Consider the following 25,214-nt stretch of genomic DNA (forward strand, 5'->3'; position numbering starts at 1 on the left):
ATGAGGCACTGGTTCTAGTCCCCCTGCCATCCCCCACTGAGACACGCCCCTGGCAGGTGCACAGAGCATACCCAGGAAGTGACTGACGGTAGTGAGTTACTGTATAGAGGATTTTGAGAAACATTTTCTCACTTGGGTCTCACAAACCTTTTGTGGGCCAGAGAGGGCACATGTCTTGGGCTCCATTTCACAGATGAAAAACAAAGACTCAGTGAGGACTTGAACCTGGGACTTCAGGTTCCTCCTCTACACAGGCTACCATTTCAATAGGGGCCAATGTAGACCATTTAAAAGTGCTTGCTCGGGCACCTGGGTGGCTCAGTCATTAAGCATCTGCCTTCGGCTCAGGTCATGATCCCGGGGTCCTGGGATCCAGCCCCACGTTGGCTCCCTTGCTCAATGGGAAACCTGCTTCTCCCTCTCCCACTCCCCCTATTTTGTTCCCCCTCTCTCTCTCTCAGTCAAATAAATAAGTGAATAAATACATTTTTTTTTAAAGTGTTTTCTGGAAGGATTAAAAAGAAGGACTGTGGGTAGCGAGTTCTAGTAGCTGTTTCCCAATCAGGCCTTCAGCGGTTACTGCCCATATTAAACTCCAGTTAATTTCCACACGTGGCTGAGGTCAGGGCTGGGTTGAGATCAGATTCCCTTTGAGAACACGCGTACACAGAGACACACACCCACCACTCTTGTTTTGAAACAACTCGTTTCGTGAAAGGGTCACTTTTCACCAATGGAGACCACGGGGGTAATTTTTCCAAGTCCCTTTGGAAATGCAAAGTCATTCCCTCAAGGCAAATCCGTATGAGACCAGCCAAGGGCTCTTGTACATTATTTTTCCATGAATCAAGAGGGATGTCCAAATCGCACCCTGTCTCAGCCAGACTGAACGCACCATTGGCCCGTGTCCTGCCTCTGCTGGGGGTGCCCGCCAGCCTGCCGAGGACCATTTGCTTTCAAATGGGAATTCTTGGGACTCTCCGTGTGAGTGGTCCCAGGAGAGAGTGTCAGAATGCCGAGGCATTGTGGGAGGAGAGAGGAGCACAGCAACAAATGAGTTGATTCAACCCAATGATTACTAATTAGAATCTGCTGGGCGCCAGTCTCCAGGAGCGGACAGGTCGGGCCTAGGTAAAGGACGGCTGATGCTTTCAGGAACGCAGTGCTAGTGATGCCGGAACCAGCCCTCCATTAGTGCTAGTGATGCCGGAACCAGCCCTCCATTAGTGCTAGTGATGCCGGAACCAGCCCTCCATTCCCAGGGCAGGCGGAGCTGGGCTAGTGTGGGCCACACCAGGGCCCAAGAACACGGTATCTTAGCCAGACAAATAACACTGGCTTGCCTCTCTCTCACCATTTAACCAAGGAAAGAGCTCCGTGCTATCACGTGGGGTGCAGGTGCCAAGGAGGGAAGAAGGGGCCGGGCTGGCACAGTCCCTCTCATTCCCTGTCAAGCTGAGCGCTCTGGGGAATGAGCCTGCGCCCTTGGCAAGGGTTCCCACAGCCCAGCACTGCCCCTAGAGTGAGAACCTGCTGGAGATGTGGGTTAAAGACAGTTTCAGCCCAAACGGGAAAGGACAGTAAGAGGACAGCACTTCAGTGACTAGGAAGCCCCCGGGCACCAACTCTGCAGCTTTGTGGGAAGGAAGCCAAGACCCCTGAGTCTCCCTGGGGCAGGTGCTCAGACCTCAGAGCCCATCAAAGGAGCTCTCCAGACAGACCACCTCTCTGTCCTCTCTGAGGATTCCAGGAAGAGATCTGTTGAGATACGTGATTGGACTTTAAGATCCCTTTGGGTCACAGGGACGGGGCATTGGTGGCAGCCAACTTGCGAGGTCATGAGTCTGCTCATCCATTGTCCAGCCATGCTTTGGCGAGGTGCCAGTCCCACGCTAGCTGGCCATCAGTCATGGGACTGAGCCTCCCTGAGCTCAAATCCCCTTCTCTGTCCTGTGGGGACAACAGCCATGGGTGATGGTGCTGGGCACAGTCCACCCCCGAGGACTCCCCATCTCATGACCACCAGCACTGTCCTCTTGTCCCTGGGAAAGGGACTTAGAGTCAAGCTGGCTAAGTGCGTGGACTTTGTGATCACTGCCACCCTGTAAATGGCCCAAGCCCGGGGCCACCTCCAAGGAAGAAAGCAGTGGCCTCTGCTGATCTTCTAAAGTCTGAAAGCATGAGCATCAGGGGGCTGTGGTCCAACGAGTCAGTAGAGCCCCGCCCCTGGAGCCCAGCGAGGTCCACTGTCACAGAGCCAGGACTCTCCCAGGCCTCCTGAGGACAGCCTGGGGGCATTTCCTCCTCTCCTGGCTCCTTTCAGCAGTCCGGAGGCAGAGGCTTCGACTGTCTCGGTCTCAACCATGAGCGCATTCACCCCACTTCACACAAAGTGAGAAAACGCTGACGCTAAGTCAGGGGCCTCTTTGTGTGGCTCTGAGGGTGCGATCGAGCGCTGGCGTGGGCCCCCTGCCACTCGGTGCCATGTCTGTGCCAAGATCTCTCTGGGTTTAGAACCAACTTTTCTGGGGCAAACTTCAGGCCATGGTGTCTGAAACCTGAAACCCTTGGGTCATGACCCCTTCCGGGAGGACAGTTCCTAGGCCTTGAGACTGAAAGACACACCCAGGTTGGCTCTGGGTCCTGCTTTCAAGGGCCCGGGGACAAATCCCCCACAGACTTCCTGAAAGGCAGTGCCCGGGACAAGTGCCCCTCTGACTGTCTCAGGTTGTCATTTTAGAGCTGCCCTTGGCCACAGCCTTCTCACTTCCCCCATCGCGTCATATGTTGGTCATTTGTCCTTCCTGTGAGCATCTGACTCAGAGCCCCACTACCCCAGGACTTGATTATAGCCTTAAAATTCACCCTTCAGAATTCTGACCCATGGTACTCCACGGACAAGCCTCGGGAACTTCATGCTAGGAGAAATAAGCCCAACACAAAAGAATGAACACTCCGCCATTCCACGTAAGCGAGGTCCCCGGGGTAGTGGGACTCACAGAGACAGCAGCAGAGCGGTGGGTTCGCTGGGGCAGGGGGCTGGCTAGCTGCTACTGTTGAATGGACGCAGGGCTTCCGTTTGGAAAGATAAAAACATTCTGGAGATGTAAGGAGGTGATGGCCGCACAATAGTGTGAATGTGTTTATTTATGCCACTAAACTGAACACCCCAAAATGGTTAAAATGGTCAATTTTATGTTCTGCATAGTTTACCATAATAAAAAAAGAAAGAGAGTTAAAATATCGCTCCATTTCTATGAGCAATCCATGAAGTAATAGTTTACATTTTAAGGTGAAGTTTGAAGAAAAAAAGTTACACATTTTGGGACAATAACTCACGGTGAGAAAGGAACATGGCTTTTTTCAAAATGGAAATCGGTATAGAACTGGCCACCTTCGGCCAGCTGGGAGCCAGGACCCGGTCCTCTTGGCTCCCAACCCGACAGCCCAGTACATGAAAACGATTCTGAAGGCTAGTAGTGTCTAGTAGACGCTGCTGCCCAATGAACTTGCCCCTGCCCCGATATGTTAATGTCCATGCAGGAAGGTCAGGCCCTCGCCCAAAGTCTCCCAGCCAGTTCATAGCAGGGGCGGGAGCCAGACCCCGGGCTGCCATCTGCTAATGTACATCTTATTGACCGAATGTATGGTCTGTCTCTGCTTCTGAGGTGGGAAATGCCGCAAAGACGGGGCTCGGCGTCTGTTTTGGCTCCGCTCCTCTCGGTGGTTCTTGCAGGGCCGGGCGCTCCGTGGCCTTGCAGTATGTTGAGTGAATGAACTGGATGAGGAGTTGGTCCCACCGACCTGGCAGCTTCCACCCTCCCATCCCTTCCCTCCACTCGCCCACAGAGTCTCCTCGAGGAGGGCCAGCTGTCCCCGTCCCCAGGGCGCGCGCGCACACACACACACACACACACACACACACACACACGGGTGCACGCAGACGAGGCTATTATGTGCTGATGTTCCTGTGCTCATGGGAGTCCCTCCTGCTGCCGTTGCCGGCTTATCTGCCAGGCCAAGTCCTGGCAGACATTCATTGAGACCCTGTTCCAGTCCTGACCTTTGTCCCAAGGCAGAAGTGGGTCTAGAAATAATGGTCATTTGCTGTGCCCTTTGTAAGGACTCTTGAGTCAGACACTTCTCATCCCTGAGACCCCCGCCACATCTCTAATCTTGCCAAAGACGATGCACTGGGGCTACCCGGTTTGGGTGGAAAGCCAAGAAGCCACAGGAGGGAAGTGAAAACTTAGCAAGGCATAGGGATCAATGATATTTAGAGACTTTGAAAACAAAGGAGCTTCAGCGTGCAGAGAGCTAAACTCTAGGGGAGCAGGGGCAGCGTGGTCAGAGCAAGAGAAGAAATTAAAAAGGGCAAGAAACACCAAAGTCCAATGATGAGAAACCCTGTTGCCCCCAGATATAGCCACCTCCCTGCACAGGGCTTGGTTATCTGAGACAGAACCATCCGAAGGCTCTCATGCCCGTGACTCATGGGATGTTTCAAAATGAATGTTGTGGTTAAGAGATCAGAGTTGTCACACCAGGGGTGCCCAGTTTCATGATGACTGTGGGGCCACATCTGCAAACGCCACTCTTTAATCACAATAGACACATGGCTGATGGCCTCCCTGTCACACAGCATCACAAAGCGTGTCCTTGGAGACATCAGTGGGCTTAGGTGTCAGAGATGTAGGGGGCCGTGGAGTGGCTCTACGCCAAGGCTCCCCTCGCGGGACATGAGGGGAGCACAGTGAGAGCTTTATCAGGCCAGTGTCCGCTCACACGGTCAGCACGTGCTTTTGTTCTCTCTGCAAAGAGAAGCTCAAGGAAGCAATCGGTCCAGTGAGCAGGTGAAATCTGGGAGGGCTTCCTGGAGGAGTCCTTGGGTCAGACTGGGATAGCGCCAAAGAAGGAGGGGAGACTCAGCTGCAGAGCTCATCGAAATCTAGGAGTTGGGATCACGTGGAAATTGGCTTTGCTGGTGGCTGTCAATGACCTCCTGGAGAGGTTGTGAGCCCACTGCTGGAGCCACCCTTGTGTCAGAGAGGGACCCACTTAGTGATCAATCAGTCCGTTAAGGATTAGAATTATGGGTCAATCCATGACTTTCCCTCGACCCAGAGAATCTCAAAATAAAAGAAGTTCAGGGAAACCCAGGTCAGCTCCTACCCCACCACCATGTTGCTGACGGATCCTTGCCTTCCCCGGCCATCTGTCCCTGGATGGAGTTTAAAGATGCTCCAGTAAGTGAAAGGGAGGGGAGACATTAAAAGTGTGTACTGGCAGGTTCTATTTATACAGCGTTCAAAAGCAGCCAAGACATCTTGAAAGGAAAGGAAGCCAGGATGTTGTTTGCCTTTTTCTGGGAAAGGTGAGGACAAAGATAAGACACTCCAGGTGGCTGGTCACGTCTGTCTGTGGGGCAGGGGGCTGCTCCCACTTTCTGGAAATCCACTTTGGGTTCACACACTTTTCAGTATGTATTTTATACTTTGATGAAAAATGTGCTTTTTAAAAAAGTGCAAAGTTTGCCTGCCTCTGGCTTTACTCCAACCAAGGAGACTTTCCAGCTCTCCTGGATGTCCTCAGACTGCTAACTGGAAAGAAATGATGACTTTTCCTCTGTGGACAGAGGCAACAGCTTTGCTTACATTTTTTGTTTTCCTACAAGGAAATGTTAAATTTAATTCTGGCCAGTCTATTTGTTTTTCTAAATTAACCATTGCCAGAAAACAGACTGTGGGTGCTGAGGGGAGCGTGCAAGCGAGCGTGCGTGTGTGTGTGTGTGAGTGTTCCCTTCCTATAATATTATACTTAGCAATGAAAATAAGTTGGAAGACGTTCATACACTTCTAGCTAGGCGGAGAGACTTCCCTTTCCCCTTTCCATCAGTGTCTCTGGCATAGAGTGCGTGTTCAGTAACTATGTGTTGAATGCGTAAAACATTGAAAAAAAATCAATGGATAAAAGAAAGTAGGAGAATAAGAAAGGCTTGGACCTGTGTCTTTATTTGCAGGCATTATTCAAATACCTTCCCTCGTGGCTTGTTTTCTGGACATTGCTAAGAGAGATCAGAAAAGGGGCATCTGGTCTATTTTTACACCATCACTGCCCCAAGCCCCCCCGATGTGGATGCTGGGCTAGCAAAGACTACATCCAGCACGGCAGAGTGGCTTGTCCCCAGGGCTCACGGGACCTCCCTTCCCTAGCTCAGATTCAGGCGGCTTGGCCCACTGCCACACGTTATCAAAGTACAGTCCCTTTGGGGAAGTCCCCATCTGGTGATGGCCTCAAAATGTCCACTCTGAGCACTGGGAGACCCCTTGATAAATCACTCTGCCATTTACATTACGTCACCAATAGTAGCAACTTTAAAAACTGGGCCAAAGGGTCAGCTTCGTTGATTCTCATTCCTAAGCCTACACATTGTCTCCCAGAGGCAGCTGTCTCATCTTTTAAGGCCCCATGGCACATCCCTGTTGGCGGCCACAGAAGCATGACTAGCTGTGGCCTCATTGAACTGTGTAGTTTAGTTCCCCTGGTGACCCGGCTCTGGCCTAGGTCTATGAGCAGAGATGCCTTCTCACTGCCCGAACCTTCAGGCCACCAGCCCCATTGGGCCAGCAGCCCCGAGGCCCTGCCCTGCTACGGGTCAGCCCCAGGGTTGGGGCTGGCTAGGACGGGGTTGGCCAATACAGAGTAAGGGAACCACTGCCGTTCCCTGCCATGTCTGGGGTAGACATCGCTAACCCACCAGGACGTAATTTCTCCCTGAGTCTAGAGAAAACCTTGGAACCCTTCCTTGTCCAGAACACCAAATGGGCACCTGCCCCAAGTCACCTGCCTCCGAGCCCCATTACTCCTAGTTGCTACAGACAAGGCATTGTCTGAATTTTACTTCAGCCTATGAAGACCCACTTCTGTGAGGGGAACCAAGCTACGCGAAAACCATGGATGGGAACTCATCACTCAGTAAGCCCTTCCGTGCACAGCACAGTGCTGGGAAGCGAGGGCTCAGGGGGAGGCCCACACCCCCTTCCTTCAGGCCGCTCATGGTGCTCCTGGGGGTCAGGACGGAGGTACCGCCGCGTGGTCATAAGGCAACTGGTCACAGAGGCTCTCCAAGGAGGCCCCGCCATGCACAGAGTGGCCGAGTGAACAGAGCAGCCTGGGATCAGGGAAGCAGGAGCAGCAAGTTCAGGAGCTAGCCGAGGTTCCAGAGATTGGGGTCCCCGGGCACATGCATTTGGGAGGTGGAGGCCATTGATGAGGGAGCCCTTAAAGGTGACCCTGTTCTGGGGCAGGAGACCTGGGATGGGTGGAGAACCACTCAAAATCCTAAAAATGGGCACGCGGTCCTCAAGATCGGGGGCGGCCCTGATGACTAAGTGAAGGGGCACTGAGGCCCAGATGGTGCGTCTCTTCTCCCTGGGGGCACAGAGCTTGCTGGAGGGAGCCGGAGGGAAGGCAGGCCCGCAGGGGAGTCCCTCCTGTGCCGCGGTCTGAAGCCCGAGAGGAGGTATGGACACCAAAAGGAAACTCACAAGTGGTTTCTAACCAGGAACGAGGTGGCACTGGGGTCTTGGGAAGTGCCACGGAGGGGAGGTGTGGGCTTAAAATGGAACCCAGTGTAGATGCAAGAGAAATGGAAAAGCTAATGATGGTGGGGAGGAACCTCGAGACCCCAGCTCAGGAAACCCAAGGACACCCCCCCCCCAACTCAGCGGAGGGGGCTACACACCTGAGAGCCTCATTCCCAGTGTTTCTCCCACATTAAAAACACAGTTTCCACATCCCAGCTCATTTCCTACCTCCTGGTTCTAAGCCGTTTCCAGTATGAGTGCTAACTTGGAGCCAAATAACCAGTTTTCCTGGTGCGTGTGACTCATAGGAAAAAGTGTCTTTTGGGCTATTAAAAGAGTCGGTGGGGGGGGGTGGTTTAAGCATTTGTGTTCAAACCAAATTATATAGAAACTAAGCAAAGTGCATGTCATTCTGGCACTGAATACCGCTTTCCACAAATAATGAGGCAGGAAAAATGAGCTCTGTAGTTACCATCGTGCACAGATGTTCCAGAAAAGGATTAAATGCGTCAGAACAATGCAAATGAAAAACTTGGCTTACACAGGTCAGTCCGCTGATGACGATGGGGCAGATGTGTTTATCTGTGAAACTCATACGTGCACAAGAAACGGAGCCTGTGGGCTTCCTGGGACACACTGAATGGTGCCTGGAGAGCCCCTTCCCGCCAAGGTGGGGGACAGGCTCCTCAATCTGACAGTGACGGTGACGCCATCAGTGACTTCCTCCAGGCAGAGCCTGAGGACCACCTGAGACTATCTTTGGCGACAGGACCCCCACACCCCACAGCCAGCCTGTGTGATAGACGTGAGTGTATTCACAAAGTATCCATTGAGGCTAGAGAGGTGCAAAACGGAGCCAGTAAACCACCAATTTCAGCCTCCCCCGACCCTGCCCTGCTGCCCCCAAGCTACCACAGCTTAATGGGGGACTCTTGACTGAACAGAGAGAAAACTCACAGCAGAGAGCGGACCAGGGAGGGGAGGACACACTGTAAGTCCTCAGCTAACAAAAACATGGAACCTAGAGGCAGCCTCAGAATCTTTCTTAACCCGGCGTGCAGGGAGCTATGACCAGACCAGCTGGAGCGGACACAAGAGAGGAATCCTATCGGCCATCCTAGGGATGGGCAGCAAAATGCCTTGGGATTCAGCAGACCCGAGTTCAAGTCAGACCCCGTCACTTGCATCATCTCTGACAAGATAGTTCATCTCCACCTTGAGTTTCTTCATCTGTAAAATGGAAACAAAACCAGCCCCGGAGTCCAACTGAGATTACAAAGTGCCGTTATCAGAATTACGGCACTTAACACGCAATTAAATGGTGTCCATAAAGCTGAGATTACTATTTTTGACTGCTCTTTCGAGAATTTCTAGAATTTATAAGTTTGGAGCGTATAAGAAACTGAGCTAATTCTATGAAAGCTTTGTGCATTTTCCATTTGTCTAGGAAATTCACGATGTCATCTGCTCTCATGAAACATAAGAGAGGATGACCTGGTCTCATTTAGACACATTTTAAACATGATGTTTTGAAGGTCGGTGTGGTTTGGTAATAAATTTTTCTGAATGAAAGGAGTACTTTGTGCATCATGTCTTTTACTGGACAGAGCAAGAGTTCAGAAGCACATGGCTATCTCAGGTTATAAACTACATCTTCACATTTTCAAGTACTCCAGGGGCTCCAAGATCCCAATAACCTTATGTCCCATAAAGAAAATTGCATTCAGGGCACTCTGGGTGATGCTATGAAAAATCGTATCCCTGAGGCTTTTCCTCCAGGATATTATGAGTGTAAAAACCAGGTATTGTTTCATCAATCCGCACGGTTACGTTACCTTTTAAAAAACGCCAGCACAGTTTCATGAACCGGAACCGTCTGGATTTTGTGGTTCAGTTGCAAGAAGACCCACAAAAGTAGCGTTTTCAGAAGATGAAACTCGTTAAAAGTGAACAGCCTGCCAAAATGAAAGAGAAGAAATTTGAGGAGTAGCAACAACTCAGGCCATTCGTAAGAAAAAACAGAAAGTTAAGAATGAGTTTAGGGGTGCCTGGGTGGCTCAGTGGGTTAAAGCCTCTGCCTTCGGCTCAGGTCATGATCCCAGGGTCCTGGGATCGAGCCCCGCATCGGGGGGGGTCTCTGCTCAGCAGGGAGCCTGCTTCTCTCTCTCTCTCTCTCCGCTTGCCTCTCTATTTGTGATCTCTGTCAAATAAATTAAAAAAAAAAATTAAAAAAAAAAAAAAGAATGAGTTTAGGAAAGAGGCAACACCACCCCTGAGTCTGTAGGTCACTTCAGACAAAGAGATGTTAAATGACGTTCTCAAGGTCACGGGACACAGTGACCCATGGGTGATCCTTAGAGTGAGCTGGGATGTGACCCTCAGCAACCCGCTCCCCACTGGCTGTGCTGCCAAGCCAATGGCCAGCTTTAAAGAGACAGGAGTGCCAGAGATGTTTTCATCTGTTCTTTCATTTAATTCCATACAACAACCCTGCAAAGTATGTTCCTTACTTATGTAGATAAATTCAGACTGACCCTATATTTATTTAAAATTTTAATATTTCGTTCATTGTGGGTTTTTGCATTAATTTTGATTTTAAAATACTGTACCACAATATACTTATTGTATATTGGTGCCCCTCTTAAGTTTTGCACTGAGATAAATGCCTCCATCATCACTTCCTAGTCCCAGCTGGGACTGAGGGCAACGTAACTGACTTGAGTTTGCAGGACTGTGGGGGCAGAGCTGGGCGGGAGTCAGTCCAGCCTCCCGCAGATGCTTGTATCCATAGATAGTGGTGACAGCAGGTGCTCAGGTTTCCTTAAGTGGCATGCTGTTTCCTGTCGCTGCTCTAACAAACCGCCATGAACCAAGTGGCTTAAAACAACACACATTTATGATCTTATGGTTCTGGAATTCAGAAGAACACAATGGCGCTCACTGGGGTAGGATCAAAGTGTGGACTGCATTCTTCCTGGGGACTCTACGGAGAACCGTTTCCATGCTTTTTCCAGCTTCCAGAGGCTACCCACATCCCGTGGCTTAGGGCCCTTCCTCCATCCTCAGGCCAGCAGCACAGCACCTTCCAATCTCTTTCCTGGTCTCACTTCAGTGCGCAAGGATCCTTGTGATTACACTGGGTCCACCCAGGTGATCCAGCAAACCCTCCTCAGCTCGAGGTCATCCCTCTGCAACCTTCCTTCCCCTTTGCATGCAACCGAACATATTCACAGGCTCGGGTTGGCATGTGGATATTATCAAGCCGACGACATACACAGAGATCATTAGCGCAGGGCCTGGCACGGAGGAGCGAGCTAACGAACGGCACCTCGGACTCCCAAGTGACAGGGCTGGGTCCTGGCTGTGGAGCCCACGCTTTGCCCGCAGTGACATGAGACTTCTTATCTAGAAACAAGTGGTGAGGAGGAGTGTCACTCCCTACAACGTCAACTCTGTAACATAAGGAGGTCTCCCGGAGAGCTGCTCCAAAGCCTCCCGCCAGCTTGATTATCTAAGAAGTCATTCCAGCTGGTCTTAATACCCTCCATATCTTCCACCATGAGCACAGGGATGGCACGTTTGGCTCCCTAACCTATCAGAGCCTCTGACAGTCCACCACTTTGAGTGGTCTTGGTGGGTGGGACCCAAGCTAAATGGTGACTCTAAAGGAAGTGGAAAGGTCACCCACCCACCTTTCACACTATTTCTGGCCACAGGAGAATGTCTCTTTGCTTGTTTTCAGGCCACCTACAGATGCATGGGCTTTGATGACAGGATCACATTTGCCACTGTCTGGGCAAAGACGGGGCGAAGGGATGGGGGATGTCACAGAGCCTGTCCGTACACGATGTGCCCACACAGAACTCCGCCAGTCCACCACCAGCTCTGGCTGGGGAGCTGCGTGACGCCTGGTGCAGAATCCAAGCCCCAGGTCCCCAAGCTCGGAGGTTCTTTGGGACCTCACCAAAGAGGAGCTGGCAGCAGCATGGGAAGAGTCACCGGGGCTCCAGGAATCAGGGTCCTGGTTGTACTTTTTTTTGCGATAAGGGTGGGATACGCCTGGTCTTACTTTATTATGAAGGGTAATTGTTCAAATAAAGTCCTCTGTCTTTAAAGATCTATTTATTTGAGAGAAAGAGACAGTAGGTGCGTGTGTACAGGTCGGGGAGGGGTGTCAGGCAGGCTCTGCACTGAGCGTGGAGCCTGACACAGGACTAACTCAGGACCCTGAGATCACGACCTGAGCCGAAACCAAGAGCTGGACGTTTAACTGACTGCACCACCCAGCTGCCCCAGTCCCTCCATCTTTAGGCCAAGTTCCAGTCTCCTGAAGTACTAGTTCCTGCTGAGGACATTCTAACATATTTTCATTTACTCAAGAGCTCTGACGGCCTCCCAGAGCCCAGAGATCCTAGACTTCCCTCCAGCACAGGTGAACATCTGGGCTGTTCTACTTGTGTTTACGGGTGCTCAGTAGTAGCCATTGGGAGGTAAGTGGTATTTGTTCATGAGAAAAATGTTAACAAGACACTGCTTGTCTTTTTTTTTTTTTTTAAGAAAATTATACATAAATAATAAGAGCCCCCCTTTGAGTACAGACTATGAAGAAAGCTGTATCAGGGCAAACAAGAAAGCATGAACAAGGATCCCGAATAAATAAAAAAGCAAAATAAAACAAATGGCTATTGGGAAGGGAATGAAAAATTGCTCTCTATTCATTCACTGGCAGCCTGCACAACTTCAAATTGAAAATGCTAATGAGATAAGCAAGCATCGACATGGAGAGAACACGTCTCATTGTGCCAGAAAATGAAGGAGGCTGGAGAGCACTACGGTCACGATGAGAACATTGATTCGAAGTTTAAGGTTTTTTTGTTGTTGTTTCAAGATTTTATTTATTTATTTGACAGACAATGATCACAAGAAAGCAGAGAAGCAGGCAGAGAGAGAGGAAGAAGCAGGGTCCCCACTGAGCAGAGAGCCTGATGCGGGGCTCGATCCCAGGACCCTGAGACCATGACCTGAGCCGAAGGCAGAGGTTTTAACTCACTGAGCCACCCAGGCGCCCCCAAAGTTTAAGTTTTTACGAAACGATATTACACGTTATTTATAGATTATCTAAGAAGTCATTCCAGCTGGTCTTATGGAGTAAGAATACAATCACAGGACTGGGTTCACGCAGGCCCGGGACAATGGTCTGATTGTCTTGGGGAGGGGGAGAGGCCAAGAGGATGCTGGGGAGGGAGCATGGTCGGCTTCTGCTTTGTTGGTGATGTTTTCTTTCTTACGACAAAATGTCACTGTTCATTTTGGGAGGGGCGTCCAATCGTGTGTTCTAGTCGCCTCCTAACTTTAAAATTGTTTTACAATAAAAACTAACCATCAATATCCTTATTGATCTTGATTATCAAGATCACAGAGCACAGCGGTGGGCCGGGCTGGTCACTACCCGGGGCTTTGAGGCCGCTCAGACCTCTGTTCAAATCCCAACTCTCATGCTGTGCGCAGGGAAACTGGGCCAATCTTTTCCTTTCCTACACATGAAAAGGCAGATAACAGCACCCACCTCACTGCATGGCTGTAGGAGTTAGGCCAATAACCCACTCAAAGTGTCCTGTATACAACAAGTGCTCAATAGTTGGTAGCTGTCATTGCCATTAGCCAGAGAACCATCAGCTTCAGGAAGAAGCTGTTTGAGAGCCACGCCCTATGGTGCTCCAGATGTTGTGGGACTGGCTCGCCATGGAGGACAAGGGTGACTTCTCCTGGGAATTCCTGAGCCCTCAGGACCGATGGTATCATGGGCAGGAAGCCTGGGAAAAGTAGACAGAGCCCGGGTTGTAGGGCGGCTCTCCATATAGATAGGAACTGGACAGCTGGCGGAGTTTTCCATTTCTCCTAAGTCTACCAGGAGCTTGGCTTCCAGAAAAGCAGAAGTTGGAATGAAGCTTTCATAGTATGGTTCACGGAACAGGGTAACCTAGTGCTGACCTCTGAAGAGAAACTGAACTGGCAGCCGAAGGCCCAGGCGAAGAAATGAAAAACCAGAGGCCCCAGAGGTCAGGAAAGCTGTGTGTAGTTTATGCAAGGCTGTTTACGAAACCCAAAAAAAAGATCAGGTCAAAGGGGCTTCAGAACGAGAAGGTGAATGGCCCAAAAGCTGAAGCATCTGCTGAGATGGACGTTGTTCCCACGAGGCTTAGAGACCCACATGCCATGACCAGAAGCTGGGGGACGGGCCGCTGTCTACCCTAAGTGGGCCCAGCGGGATGGGCCATCCCTGACCCCTCATGTGCTGGCATTTCCAACAGCCCCTCTGGGGCCATGTGACTTGCCAGGACAACCCAGTCCCAGCTAAGGTCTGGTTGCCAGGCAGCGTGGCCTCTGGAACAAATGATGAGATAGTGTATTGCGGAGGGAGGGAGCCTGGACTTTGTAGCCTGAGCTCTGGGCTTGAGCCAGCCCTACGTTTTATTGTCCCTTTTATCCTTGGGACACTAACTGCACCTGTCACACAGGGCCGTGGGCTTGAAAGGGAAGGTGCACAGAGCAGGGCACCTATGCCAAGGGGCTCAATAAATGTGAACTCATCTAAAGGCGCTTTTTAAAAAAATTAACATATATTGTATTATTAGCCCCAGGGGTACGGGTCTGTGAATCGCCAAAGGCAAGGGAAGCAAGGGCAAAAATGAACTATTGGGACTTCATCAAGATCAAAAGCTTTTGCACAGCAAAAGAAACAGTCAACAAAACCAAAAGACAACTGACAGAATTGGAGATATTTGCAAATGACATATCAGATAAAGGGCTAGTATCCAAAATCTATAAAGAACTTATCAAACTCAACACCCAAAGAACAAATAATCCAATCAAGAAATGGGCAGAGGACATGAACAGACATTTCTGCGAAGACGACATCCAGATGGCCAACAGACGCATGAAAAAGTGCTCCACATCACTCGGCATCAGGGAAATACAAATCAAAACCACAGTGAGATACCACCTCACACCAGTCAGAGTGGCTAAAATTAACAAGTCAGGGGATGACAGATGCTGGCGAGGATGCGGAGAAAGGGGAACCCTCCTACACTGTTGGTGGGAATACAAGCTGGTGCAGCCGCTCCGGAAGGGTTTGTTCTTAATCAGCTGCGGTCCAAGGTGGCAGACCCACCAGCCAACCAGCATGCCCAGGTGAGGCGCCCGAGCCTGGGTAAATGTCTCAGACCTCACCAGGCACCAGGTATGGCCAGGCCCCGATTTCCAGCACCTTCTGTTCTCCACCTCCCTCCAGCTTCAAAGCAGGTGGGGGCTGACACCACCACGGCGCCCCGCGACCGAGGAGCCTCTGCCTGGGGGAACGTGAACAGGAGGTCAGAGTGCTGCCAGCTGAAAGCCTCCAAGGCACAAGGGCTGATGACTTGCTTGAGGTCACGCAGGGCCCTTTCCCCTGTCGCTGGGATGGCTCTGGACTGTGTGTGTAGACAGCTCCCGGGGAGGGGCGGGAGGAGCAGGACCCCGTTCCCACATCAGTCATGTCTGCCCAAGCTTGTGCGTCTAGACACTTGACGTGGAATGTACTCGACCTCTTTTCCTGCCTCATGTACATTTTGTAAGACCCAATTCCATCACCGAGGCTCTGGCTGTGGTCAGACAATTTTTCCCTGTTCTTGGTTAAATGCTACGAGGGTGCGACAGCTCAGTCTTTCCAAGGGAGGGACAGTGTTAGGAAAAGTCTAAGGGATGCCATGTTTATCTTTTCTTCAATAGTTGTGTAACCTTTGCTCTGCTGGAGGGTGGGGGAGGGCACATGCGGGGGGGCGGGGGGAGCAGCAGGGAGTGGGGCAGAATGACACCAGGAGGTCGCCCAGATTCCCCGGGGTGCTCCTGATAAGACGGTCTCCCTCAACATTAGAACTCTGTTCTAACAACCTCATTACTCTTTAAGTGTGAGAACATCGCAAGCCACTGGGTAAATTCAAACCAACAGTGGAATGAATCTGTTCTGATCTGATTTCTGAAATCTGATTGCTTTCTATGCCATGAGCACGAGTAGACATTTCATCTCTGACATACGGCTACAAAGTTTAGTAGGATTTACTTCTTGCTTTTGAAGTTCACCCCAAGGGGATACAATCCTGGTAACTTGGCAATGGCCTTGTAAGGAGGTCCAAAGATCCTGACAGGTAAATACAGCCTGTCGCCCTAAACCAGAATGTTCTAAAGGAGAGCGCTGGGCCAATGTCGTCAGCTATTAACATCAATGCCACATCGCGTATTGTTGGTAATTGCACTGTGATCACATTAAAAAGTTCTTTTTATCAGCAAATAAACACGGAAGCATTTAGGAGGAACTGTAGCTGGTGTAGGTACCCTGCCCCCAGAGGTTTCAGGAGCAAGATGTGGGTACGAAACTCCACACTGATGCAGATAATGGAGCAAATAGCAGAGATTGAACAAAACAGGGTAAAGGGTATCTAAATATTCTTTGTGCCATTCTCACTATTTTAAGTTTGAAATTATTTTCAAATAGACTATTTTTAAAAATACTTTTCACTTGTGACAAACCCAGAAAGTCCTTTTGACTTCGTTAATGGCATGTCTAGAAATTTAATGTGGGAAAATAGTCCGAGATAGACACACGTACATTGAAGGAGATCAACACGATACTGTATTTATATTGGTAATATACTAGAAATAACCTAAAAGGTCAAGCACTGGGGATGTTTCCATGAATGACTCGAAGGACCAGAAGGAGCCAGCCAGAAACCAGGCATTTCGGGCAGGAGGGAGAGCACACCTGTGGGTGGCAGGTGCTCAGCGGGGCTGGAGTCTCAGGTGGTCCCATGGATGTCTCGTGGCTGCTGAGACGGAGGGACAGATGCGCGCACCAGAGGCCCTTGGGCTAGAGATGTTCTCAGTGGGGGTCAAGAGCAGACACAAGACCCTGAGTTAGAGGTCCCTGCAGTGGTGCAGAGAACACATCTAGGCTCTGGCTGGTGCCCAAGAAGAGAAGCCCATAGAGATGGGCTGGGTCCTGGAGTGTTACTGACGCGCTCGGGGTGAAGGCCAAGTGGGTGTGGAAGGGTTCCCAAGGTTCTAGCTTGAGCAGCTGCTGAAGGAACACAGGGCGGGGCCCCAAGAGTTGGCTGTTAGCTCAAGCTGTCAGCTCAAATGCATGTCTGGGTCAGAGCTGTTCCGGAGTCAGGGCTAAAGATAGAAACTGACTTAGGATAAGAGGTTTTATTTTCTGTTTTCTAATTTTCTCTATTTTCCCTTTACCACCATGAATGTGTATTAATGTTGTCAGGATTTTTTTAATTACTTAGGCAATTTTTGAATTAATTACCATGTGGGTAACGAGACAGCGGGCACCCAGAGCGTCCCTAACCCAGTGAAGGAGTGTGAAGGATCCATCCCCACTACCCCCCCAGCACTCCACCTGGGGCGGACTGGCCAGGATGGCGGGGAGTTTGGGAAGGAGCGGGTGCTGAACACTGGGCCTGGCCATCAGGGGTATGGGGGTGCCCCGCTTGAGCACCTCCCTTCCGGGACCAACCCTACTGCCCCAGGATCCCCCCAGGGACAACTCCTGGTCCCACACACATCACCCCTCGGGACCAGCTCTGACCTGGGGGACCGAAGCACTTTGTGGAGCAGCTCCTGTGGGATTTTCCGGAGGTGGATCTGCGTCCCCACCAGAGGGACCAAGTTCATTTCCAGCCACTTCTCACAGGCAGTGGTGAGCTGCTCTTCCTTATACTGAGGATAAGAAAAGCCAATGCGTTAAGAGATCCCCGAACTCCCACCGCCCTCTGCTGGCCTGTGACGACACTACAAGCGGGCTCCCAGGTGTGTCCTGCTGTAGACACACTCAAACCTTTTCTTCCAAACACACAAAATGCAGCAGATAACATTTTTGGAATGTTTGCTATGCTCCTGGCCATGCACCAGGTTGATTTAAGTTAATATTCACCATAATCCTGTGTGGTAGGTTCCTTATTATCCCTATTTTTACTGATGGAGAAACTGAGGCCCCAAGATTGCTGCTCTTGCCAACAATCCAAAAACCAGCAAGTGGCAGAGCTGGGAGCAAACCCTGGTGGTGTGACCACAGGCTGGCACGCTGAAACCACTGATCGTGGAAGGGCCTGCAGGTGTACCCCAAAGGGAGGCTGGTCCAAAGAAAACAACAACATTCTCCCAGGGATGGACCTGGACAAGGTCTTAGCACCCCTTGCATGTCCTCGGAGTGACAGTCCTTCCCAAGCCAAAGAGTGGCTGAGAAATGCTGACCAGAATGCAGAGATGCTGCCCACAGAGTGATGCTTTAGTGCCCGATGGAGTGAAGGTGAGGGCACTGCATTATCTTTGACAAAAGAGGCAGTGAGTGCCTTCTTAGAGGCCATCGCAAGGGCACTCTGACATGCCGATTGTGCACGGACTGAACTTGGCAGTCAGATGGACCTGTTTCCAGGTCAATGGCGGCCTCACAGAGGAAGGCTGGGATCAGGCCTGGGGTTCGAGCCCAGCACCGCAACTCAGAACTGACCCTGCTCTGTTTGCTCCCCTCCTTGGGTCTCAGTGTTCTCCTCTGATAATGTGACCCTTATGATGACATCATTTATTCCCAGTAGACACAGTGACTGGCCCCAGGCAGGGAGACACACATAATTTCACCTGACTCCAACAAGAATGTCCTGGAAGATTGCCTGCTATTTTGGGTGAGAAAAGCTGTGCTTTTATTTGTCTTCCTAATTTTTCAGGCTTTTTAATTTCTCATTTAAAAAATTTTGGTTTTAAAATGTCCTTTTAAACAAAAGTGATTTTTAAAATTGTTTCTTTGGCAAAATAAAATATTGGTACAGTTAAGTGGGTGCTTTCAGATAGGTCTGTTTGTTTTTTGGTTTTTGTTTTGGTTTTTTTTTTTTTTTTGGAGCTGGGCCTGATGGGTAAAATCCCAGAGCCTGAGGTGCTCCCGAAGTTCCCCAGGTGTGATGAGCTCGGTCCAGGTGATCCTCACCTTGCAGCCAGCCAGGTAGAAGTCCTTGATGGTGCTCGGCATGAGTCCATTCATCATCATGGCCACACATCTGCAGAGAGAGTAATGTGGTTCTTGGAGACCCCCAGGCAGAGAACTCGGCAACCCCAGAGGTTTGCATCAACTCCAGGATGGTAGCAGGGGTGGAACCGAGGTGTGAAAGGGCGTGTGCAGAAGGTGCTGGTCCTGCCCCCAACCAGGCCCTGTGTTCTTCAGGTGCTGGCTTTTGGCAGTGAGACATGCGAGCAGAATTAGCGGGGTTTGGAGTTGGGGTACAGAAATTGGTGCTCCAGGAGGCTGACATGTTCACGTGTGCCCCCCTTCTCATGGTCATACTCATTGGCCAGGCTGAACTGGAATGGTCTGGACTGGAATGACCACAGGCTTCCCCAGATTGGGGGACACAAAGCAAGCCTAAAGCATGCACATACGTCTACTCACACAGCAAGCAGGATCACAGCTGTGCCACTGCAGGTGTGCAATGCACAAAACCAAGAACCAGTACCAGCTGGAACCTCCAGGCACACACCACACCCCCCGAACACTGGATACCTCGGCGGTGTGGGATCCAGACCTAAGCAGCCACGGGGGTGATTTTGCACTTGGCCAGGAGCTCAACTGAGATGGTCTTCGAGGTCTCATCCAGCACCTGGATTTGTGATGCTATCAGAGTAACCCAGGGCATTTCTGTTCCACTATACGCTACACACACACACAAACACACACACACACACACACTGAGGCATGTGCTGCCACATCCTGGCCAACTGTACCATCAGCCTCTCAAAGGCAGGTGAGAGCCAGCCCAGTGGCGTGCCTGGCCCACTTGGATCCGACCTGTGACACCCACCACAATTATCTGAAGAATCTTGAGCAAGACCCCTCTGCCCCAGGCAGGCTGGTGTTTGCTCATCTGGGTAATGAGGGCTTATCATCTCCAAAGCCCTTGCTACTCTGACCGTTAAAGCAAGTCGTGGAGTGGAGGAAGGAAAATGAAGCACCGGTCATTCGTAGCTCAGTCCCAGATTGCCAACACCAGGGCTCCGAGAGTGAGCTGCGGCTAAGAATTTGGGCCCAAGGTAGGGCAGCTGGGGCTGATAGACAGAGGCTGCAAACCCTGCTCCAAGAGGAGGCAGACCTTCCAGCTTTCAGGTCAGAGATATCAGAGAACCAGGAATCAGGAAACCGTGATAATGTTCTCATTATGGCGATGTGGGGCTGTAAACGGGTGGTGCAGGCCATGAACGGGGCATGGGAAATCCCAGCAAAAGCCAGACCTTGCTCCAGTGGAGTTAGCCCCAGAGCCCACACAGCCCAGCTCTGCCTACACCTCTGGTCTCCCACCTCCCACAGCCACCCACCCTGCAGATCAGGCCAAGATGACATGCTGGAGTGTTTCTTCCAGACTCTGGTCCCCTTGGCTGTCACGTCCAGGCCTCTGAGAGCCTGCAGCCCTCAGCTCACAGGGCGTCTGCCTCCCCAATAAGACTTCTTGAGACTCCGGATCACGTGTCTGGCTGGAGTCATTTCGGATGCCCCAAGAATGAGATACTGGCTCAGAACTGTCTTTGGGGTAGAATCTGCAGGTGTGCAGAAATTAACTTGGAGTCTCCAGAAATTAACTTGAAAATAGCACAAGTCTGGAGAGATCCTGCCCTGCCCTCTCCAGGGCAGCTGATGTCCTCTCTTGATCAGGACAGGAAGTTCTTGCATTCTTTCATTTCCTCGGATAAAGATCCCGAGGCAGAGAGTGGAACAAGTCAGACGGACCGTCGCTGCCCTGAATCCTTCTCTGTGTGGAATCGCCTCAGGTGCTATAAAATCAGAGTTCGACGATACCAGCTCGATGCTCAGGATGTGAGGGCAGTAGGCACACATCCCAGGAAAAGCCCGAGGGAAGCGACAAAATATTCTAGAAAAAGCGAATCCCATCAACGATTTTCCATTTGGTTCACTCACCCTTTCATAAATGTTACTGGAATGGGGCAGTGCTGCAGGACACTGAAAAGGGAAGACCTAAGAACTGTTCTGGTTAATCACAGGGACCTGTTTACTTGAAATTAATCATACGTAACACAAATGTTCCATTTGGGATCCCCATCCTTCATTCCACTTTGCTCATTTCCTGTGCCCTGGAGACCTGTGGGGCAAGAAGCTCTAGAGAGCGGGGACTCTGACCCTCTGGTCCTCACGGTTCCCAGTGTCCTGAAGACACCCGAGGCATCGTTCATAAAGGAGCAGATGAGTGACTGAAGGTGTGTTGGATCAAAATGACCGGTCACTGGCCCCCAGAAAACCCGGCCTCACTAAGTGCCCCTTCAGGGAGGGGAGCAGGAAGGCTTCATTCCGTGGCAAGTGGTGATGTCACCACCCCACCTGAGCAAAGCAGAAACGGACAGTGTTGGGGTCCAGGTTCTGCGGCCCCTCGACCTCCTGCAAGCTCTGGCTGCTCTCATGCGGCCTTGAGCAAGTCACTCACCTCACAAGGGCTCAGTTTCCTTGTCTGTGAAGTGGACATAGTCACGTACCACCTCCCAGGACCGCAGGGAGGATGAACGAGGTCACCCTGGCCAGGAGCTGAGGGCAGTGACTGACTGTGCCCGATGCTCCTGCTCAGAGCACAGCCCCTCATGCCCGACAAAGTCCTGGAAATGTAATGAGCCCCAGTTCACAGCTGAAACCACTGAGGCACACGAAGAGCAAGGATCACCTTACCACAGGGTTGAGCACAGCCCTGGCTGCTTACACCCTAGGTTTGCTGTTGGCTCTGCAGAAAAAAGTCTAATGAAAACCGGGAGCCTGAGTGGCTCGGTCAGTTGAGCGTCTCTTGATTTTGGCTCTGGTCATGGTCTCAGTCCGCCCGCGGAGGTGTGCGCGGTCAGGGAGAGGCTGGTCAGCGACCAGCGAGCGCGCTGAACTGACAAGCAAGCAGGGTGGGCGGCCCGGGGGAGGCTGGAAGGCGCTCGCTGCTGGGGCGGACGCTCAGCCGTGAGCGCAGCACGTGCAAGTGCAACTCACACCTGTGCTCGGTGCAGAGAAACCCAGCTCTCCTCGTCCACGGAGAGAAACGGTCTATGAATGGGCCAGGAGGCCCCCCTCTACCTCGCCCAGGGCTGGTCCGGGCCCCGCGCCTTGCCAGGCTTCTTACCTCTGAAACAGGCTGCTGAGCTGGAGAATGTGCGCGGAAGCCAGCACGCCTAGCACGTCGTTCGAGTTGATCTCCACCTCGCTCAGGTAGAGGTTCTTCAGGGCTGTGGCGAAGGCTGGCGGAGCAGCAGCCGAGAGAGAAAGCCGTCATCTCGGGGCTCTGCACCCTGCGTCCCTTACCTGGGGGTGCCCTCCCCGCTGGACATTCAAGTGTCCTGGGGCTGGCTGGGCAGAGATGCCCTTAGAGGAAATGAACCTGCTCGGCCCTGAGTGCAGATCCAGCCCGGGCTCCCACCCATCCCAAAGGAGTTGAGGATGAAGTCAAGAAAAGCCGGCTCCTGCTGAAAGAACGCTGCCCTAATCCCATCCTGGCGTCTGTGCCTCAGGGGTCCTCCGCGCCCGGGCCCTGTGTGCTGTGCAGGGAGGTGTCTGCCCCAAAATGTACAAACACTGTGTGCGTGTGCGTGCACTTTGTTCTCTGGAGAGGACACTTAGCTTACAGCAGACTTTCCTCAGAGTCTTCAAAAAGGCTAAGGACTCCTGGCAAGAGCCAGGCTGATGTCATGTTGGAGAACTGAGCTCCTGTGACCCGGGAGCAGAGGGATGGGGCTTATTCTAAGTCCGTCTACCTGGTCCCATTCAGCACGGCAGCCCAGCCCCGTGCTCTCCGAGGACAGCTGGCCTGGCCAGGGCTTTCCGGGGCTGGTGTCCTGACCTGTAGGTCCGCACACCGTGACAGCACGCAGCTGCTTTAAGACAACCCTCTGTCTCTTTTCCCAGGTGGCAGGCAGGGGTGGGAGAGGGTGAGCCCAGCGAGGGAGGGGCGTGTGCACAGCTGCCCAGGAAGGGCAGGCCGAGGGCTTCCCTGTCATCGGGTCGGTCTGACCCAACACCTGTTGCTTTTTTTCCTCCTCGGCATCCTCCACGCCTCTCTTCCAGGGATGAGCACCTCTCTCTAGCACCTTCTCTGCTCCGCACAGCTATCTTCAACAAGGACTGAACACCATGTGCCACTTGTTTGTTCTATTGTTTCTAAATCTAGCAGGGCTGCAGCCGCCCTGGCATTTCAGCACAAGAAGACAGGTGTAACTTACCAACTTTAGTGACCAGGGGGTCATTGATCTTCAAGGAAATGATCATCTTCTTTATGGGGGGTCTTTCCTTGACATTCCCATGCAAGTGGGCTGGTAAAGGAAACAGAATGGGGACGTCAGGACCCGACAGTTGTGGTGAATTGTGTAGGATACAGCGTGAGGTCCCCTGGCCCTTTGTACAACCTTGACCTTGGCATTCCCCACACCACGTGTTGTTTCTGCTTGCTTGTTTAGGGGATGCTTTTTAGAAATGATTATTTAGAAACAGCTGAAGACTCCCAAGGAGGGGCAAAGCCAGTTCGGAGCTCTCGTGCCCCCTCGGCCGCCTTTCCTGCTCATCTTCCTGAGACACCGCGGCGGCCAGGGCTGGGAAACGGATGCTGTCAGTGCAGGAGATATTTTTTACTGGCCCCTGCCCCTCTCCCTCTCTCTCTCCCCTCTCTTCCCTCTCTCTCCTCAGGCCATGAGCAGTTGGAGGGCAAGAGCCAGGCCTTGTTCCCTCTGCGCCCCCAGCCCTCAGCCCAGATCTGGTAGGAAACGGGACGACAGACACCACCTGCTAAAGGGTGCGCATGGGACAGACGCAACCGCCTAGTAGCTGTCAGAGCTTTGCCCCACAGACATCCAAGGACCCCCGTCATTAAGGGCTCCCAGGAGGCAGGGAAGGGGCTGCCTGGTTCACTACCCACCTCCCCTGACCACTCACACTTATTCTAAAATGTGAGTTACAACACCCACAGCTCTCATGTCTCCAGGGACATCCCAAGCCTTTGGCACAAAGCCAAAGGCCTCTAACGGACCCAAGCTCACTGGCTCACTAGACCCCAAAACTGCCTTCTTGTTGTTCCTAGAAGAGCCACAGGGCTCCATCCCCCCGCCCCATCAGAGACCCACCTGACTCCATACGGAAGGTAGCACCCAACACTACCTTCCCCCTAAGTGGCTTTCCTTTTCCTCCCAGACCCACCGTTACTACCACCTGTTGCCACGTCGTGTCCCTGTTGGGCGGGCGCACTGGATGGCTTCCTCGCCACTCCCTCCCCAGGCCCCGACACCGTCTTGCACACATTGGTCCTCAGTAAACGTCACCCGAATTACCAGAATGAGACTCTATCAGAACCCCAAGCCTCCCGAGCTCAAGGTTCTGGGTAATGAAAAATGACACGAAGCAGGATCCAAGAAAGGATGTCACACGGCGAACCACAGAGACCACAGAGCAAAGGGGGAGAACAAACATCCATTCCGTCGTCGTCGGGAGAGCAGGGCTGTTGAGCCTCCCCTCACCGTCTCCCCTCACCGTGCTCAGGGCACCTGGCTCCGTCCACGCTCCCATTCAGCAAATATTTACTGAGCATCTGCTGAATGTCAGGCCCTGTTCTCCACTCTGACTCCTGGTCCTCCAGGATTTCAAGACCGCCTCCCGCCTGCACGAGGCACTCTGTCGCTCACCCGCCCTGGGGCACAGCCCAGGCCGTCCGGTGGCAGCTCCTATCATGCTGCTCCTCACACTCTGTCCTTGTTTTGGGTTGCCTTGTCCACCCCCCAGCCCAGCCCCCGACACCGAGTTCCTAGCACGACGCCCAGGCTAAGTTCAGCGCTCAACATTTGTTGAGGGAAGAAAGGAAAAATATCTGCTAGGTCAGTCAGTGGAAGTCAGAATTTCAGCACAGCCTGTTTTACCAAAAACCTCAAAATCAAACAGGAAAGTAATAATCCAGTCATGTGTTTCGGAAGTACTCTGAAACCAAGTGGTTCCTTTTTACTAAAAGAGTACCATTTCCTTTTGGGACTTCCTCCTAGAGAATAAAGGGTCCTGGGGGTTGCCTGGGTGGCTCAGTGGGCTAAGCCTCTGCCTTCAGCTCAGGTCATGATCCCAGGGTCCTGGGATCGAGCCCCACATCGGGCTCTCGGCTTGGCAGGGAGCCTGCTTCCTCCTCTCTCTCTCTGCCTGGCTTTGTGCCTACTTGTGATCTCCGTCTGTCAAATAAATAAAATAATATTAATAATAAAAAGAATAAAGGGGTCTTGCTGAAGCGCAGCTCATCCCAGACTCTCGGTGGCAGGAACACGACCAGCTGGGACAGCCGTGTGTGGCCAGGGCAGGGCCGCTGGCACGGGGCTGCCTCTGCACGGTGCCCACTGCTCCAAGACGGCAGCACACAAGGCAGTAGCTGCGAGACCATCTAAACTGTCATTGTGGGGCACCTGGGTGGCTCAGTGGGTTAAGCCGCTGCCTTCGGCTCGGGTCATGGTCTCAGGGTCCTGGGATCGAGCCCCGCATCGGGCTCTCTGCTCCGCGGGGAGCCTGCTTCCCTCTCTCTCTCTCTCTCTCTCTCTGCCTGCCTCTCT

At 52.0% G+C, this 25,214-nt stretch overlaps 1 protein-coding gene across 4 annotated transcripts in view; it reads right to left on the reverse strand.

Moving 5' to 3' along the window:
* The window catches only part of BTBD16 (BTB domain containing 16), a 43,152-nt gene that overhangs the window by 8,032 nt on the left and 9,906 nt on the right, over nt 1-25,214 (reverse strand). For all 4 annotated transcript variants that reach the window (XM_059172985.1, XM_059172986.1, XM_059172983.1 and 1 more), the window contains exons 6-10: nt 22,866-22,955; nt 21,773-21,887; nt 18,607-18,676; nt 17,215-17,345; nt 9,422-9,541 (exon numbers count right to left, since the gene is read on the reverse strand). In XM_059172985.1, the coding sequence (XP_059028968.1) occupies nt 9,422-9,541; nt 17,215-17,345; nt 18,607-18,676; nt 21,773-21,887; nt 22,866-22,955 (526 nt within the window). The remainder of the gene's footprint in view (nt 1-9,421; nt 9,542-17,214; nt 17,346-18,606; nt 18,677-21,772; nt 21,888-22,865; nt 22,956-25,214) is intronic.

This window comes from Mustela lutreola, chromosome 4, assembly GCF_030435805.1.
Source record: "Mustela lutreola isolate mMusLut2 chromosome 4, mMusLut2.pri, whole genome shotgun sequence".
Taxonomy (NCBI): Eukaryota; Metazoa; Chordata; class Mammalia; order Carnivora; family Mustelidae; genus Mustela; species Mustela lutreola.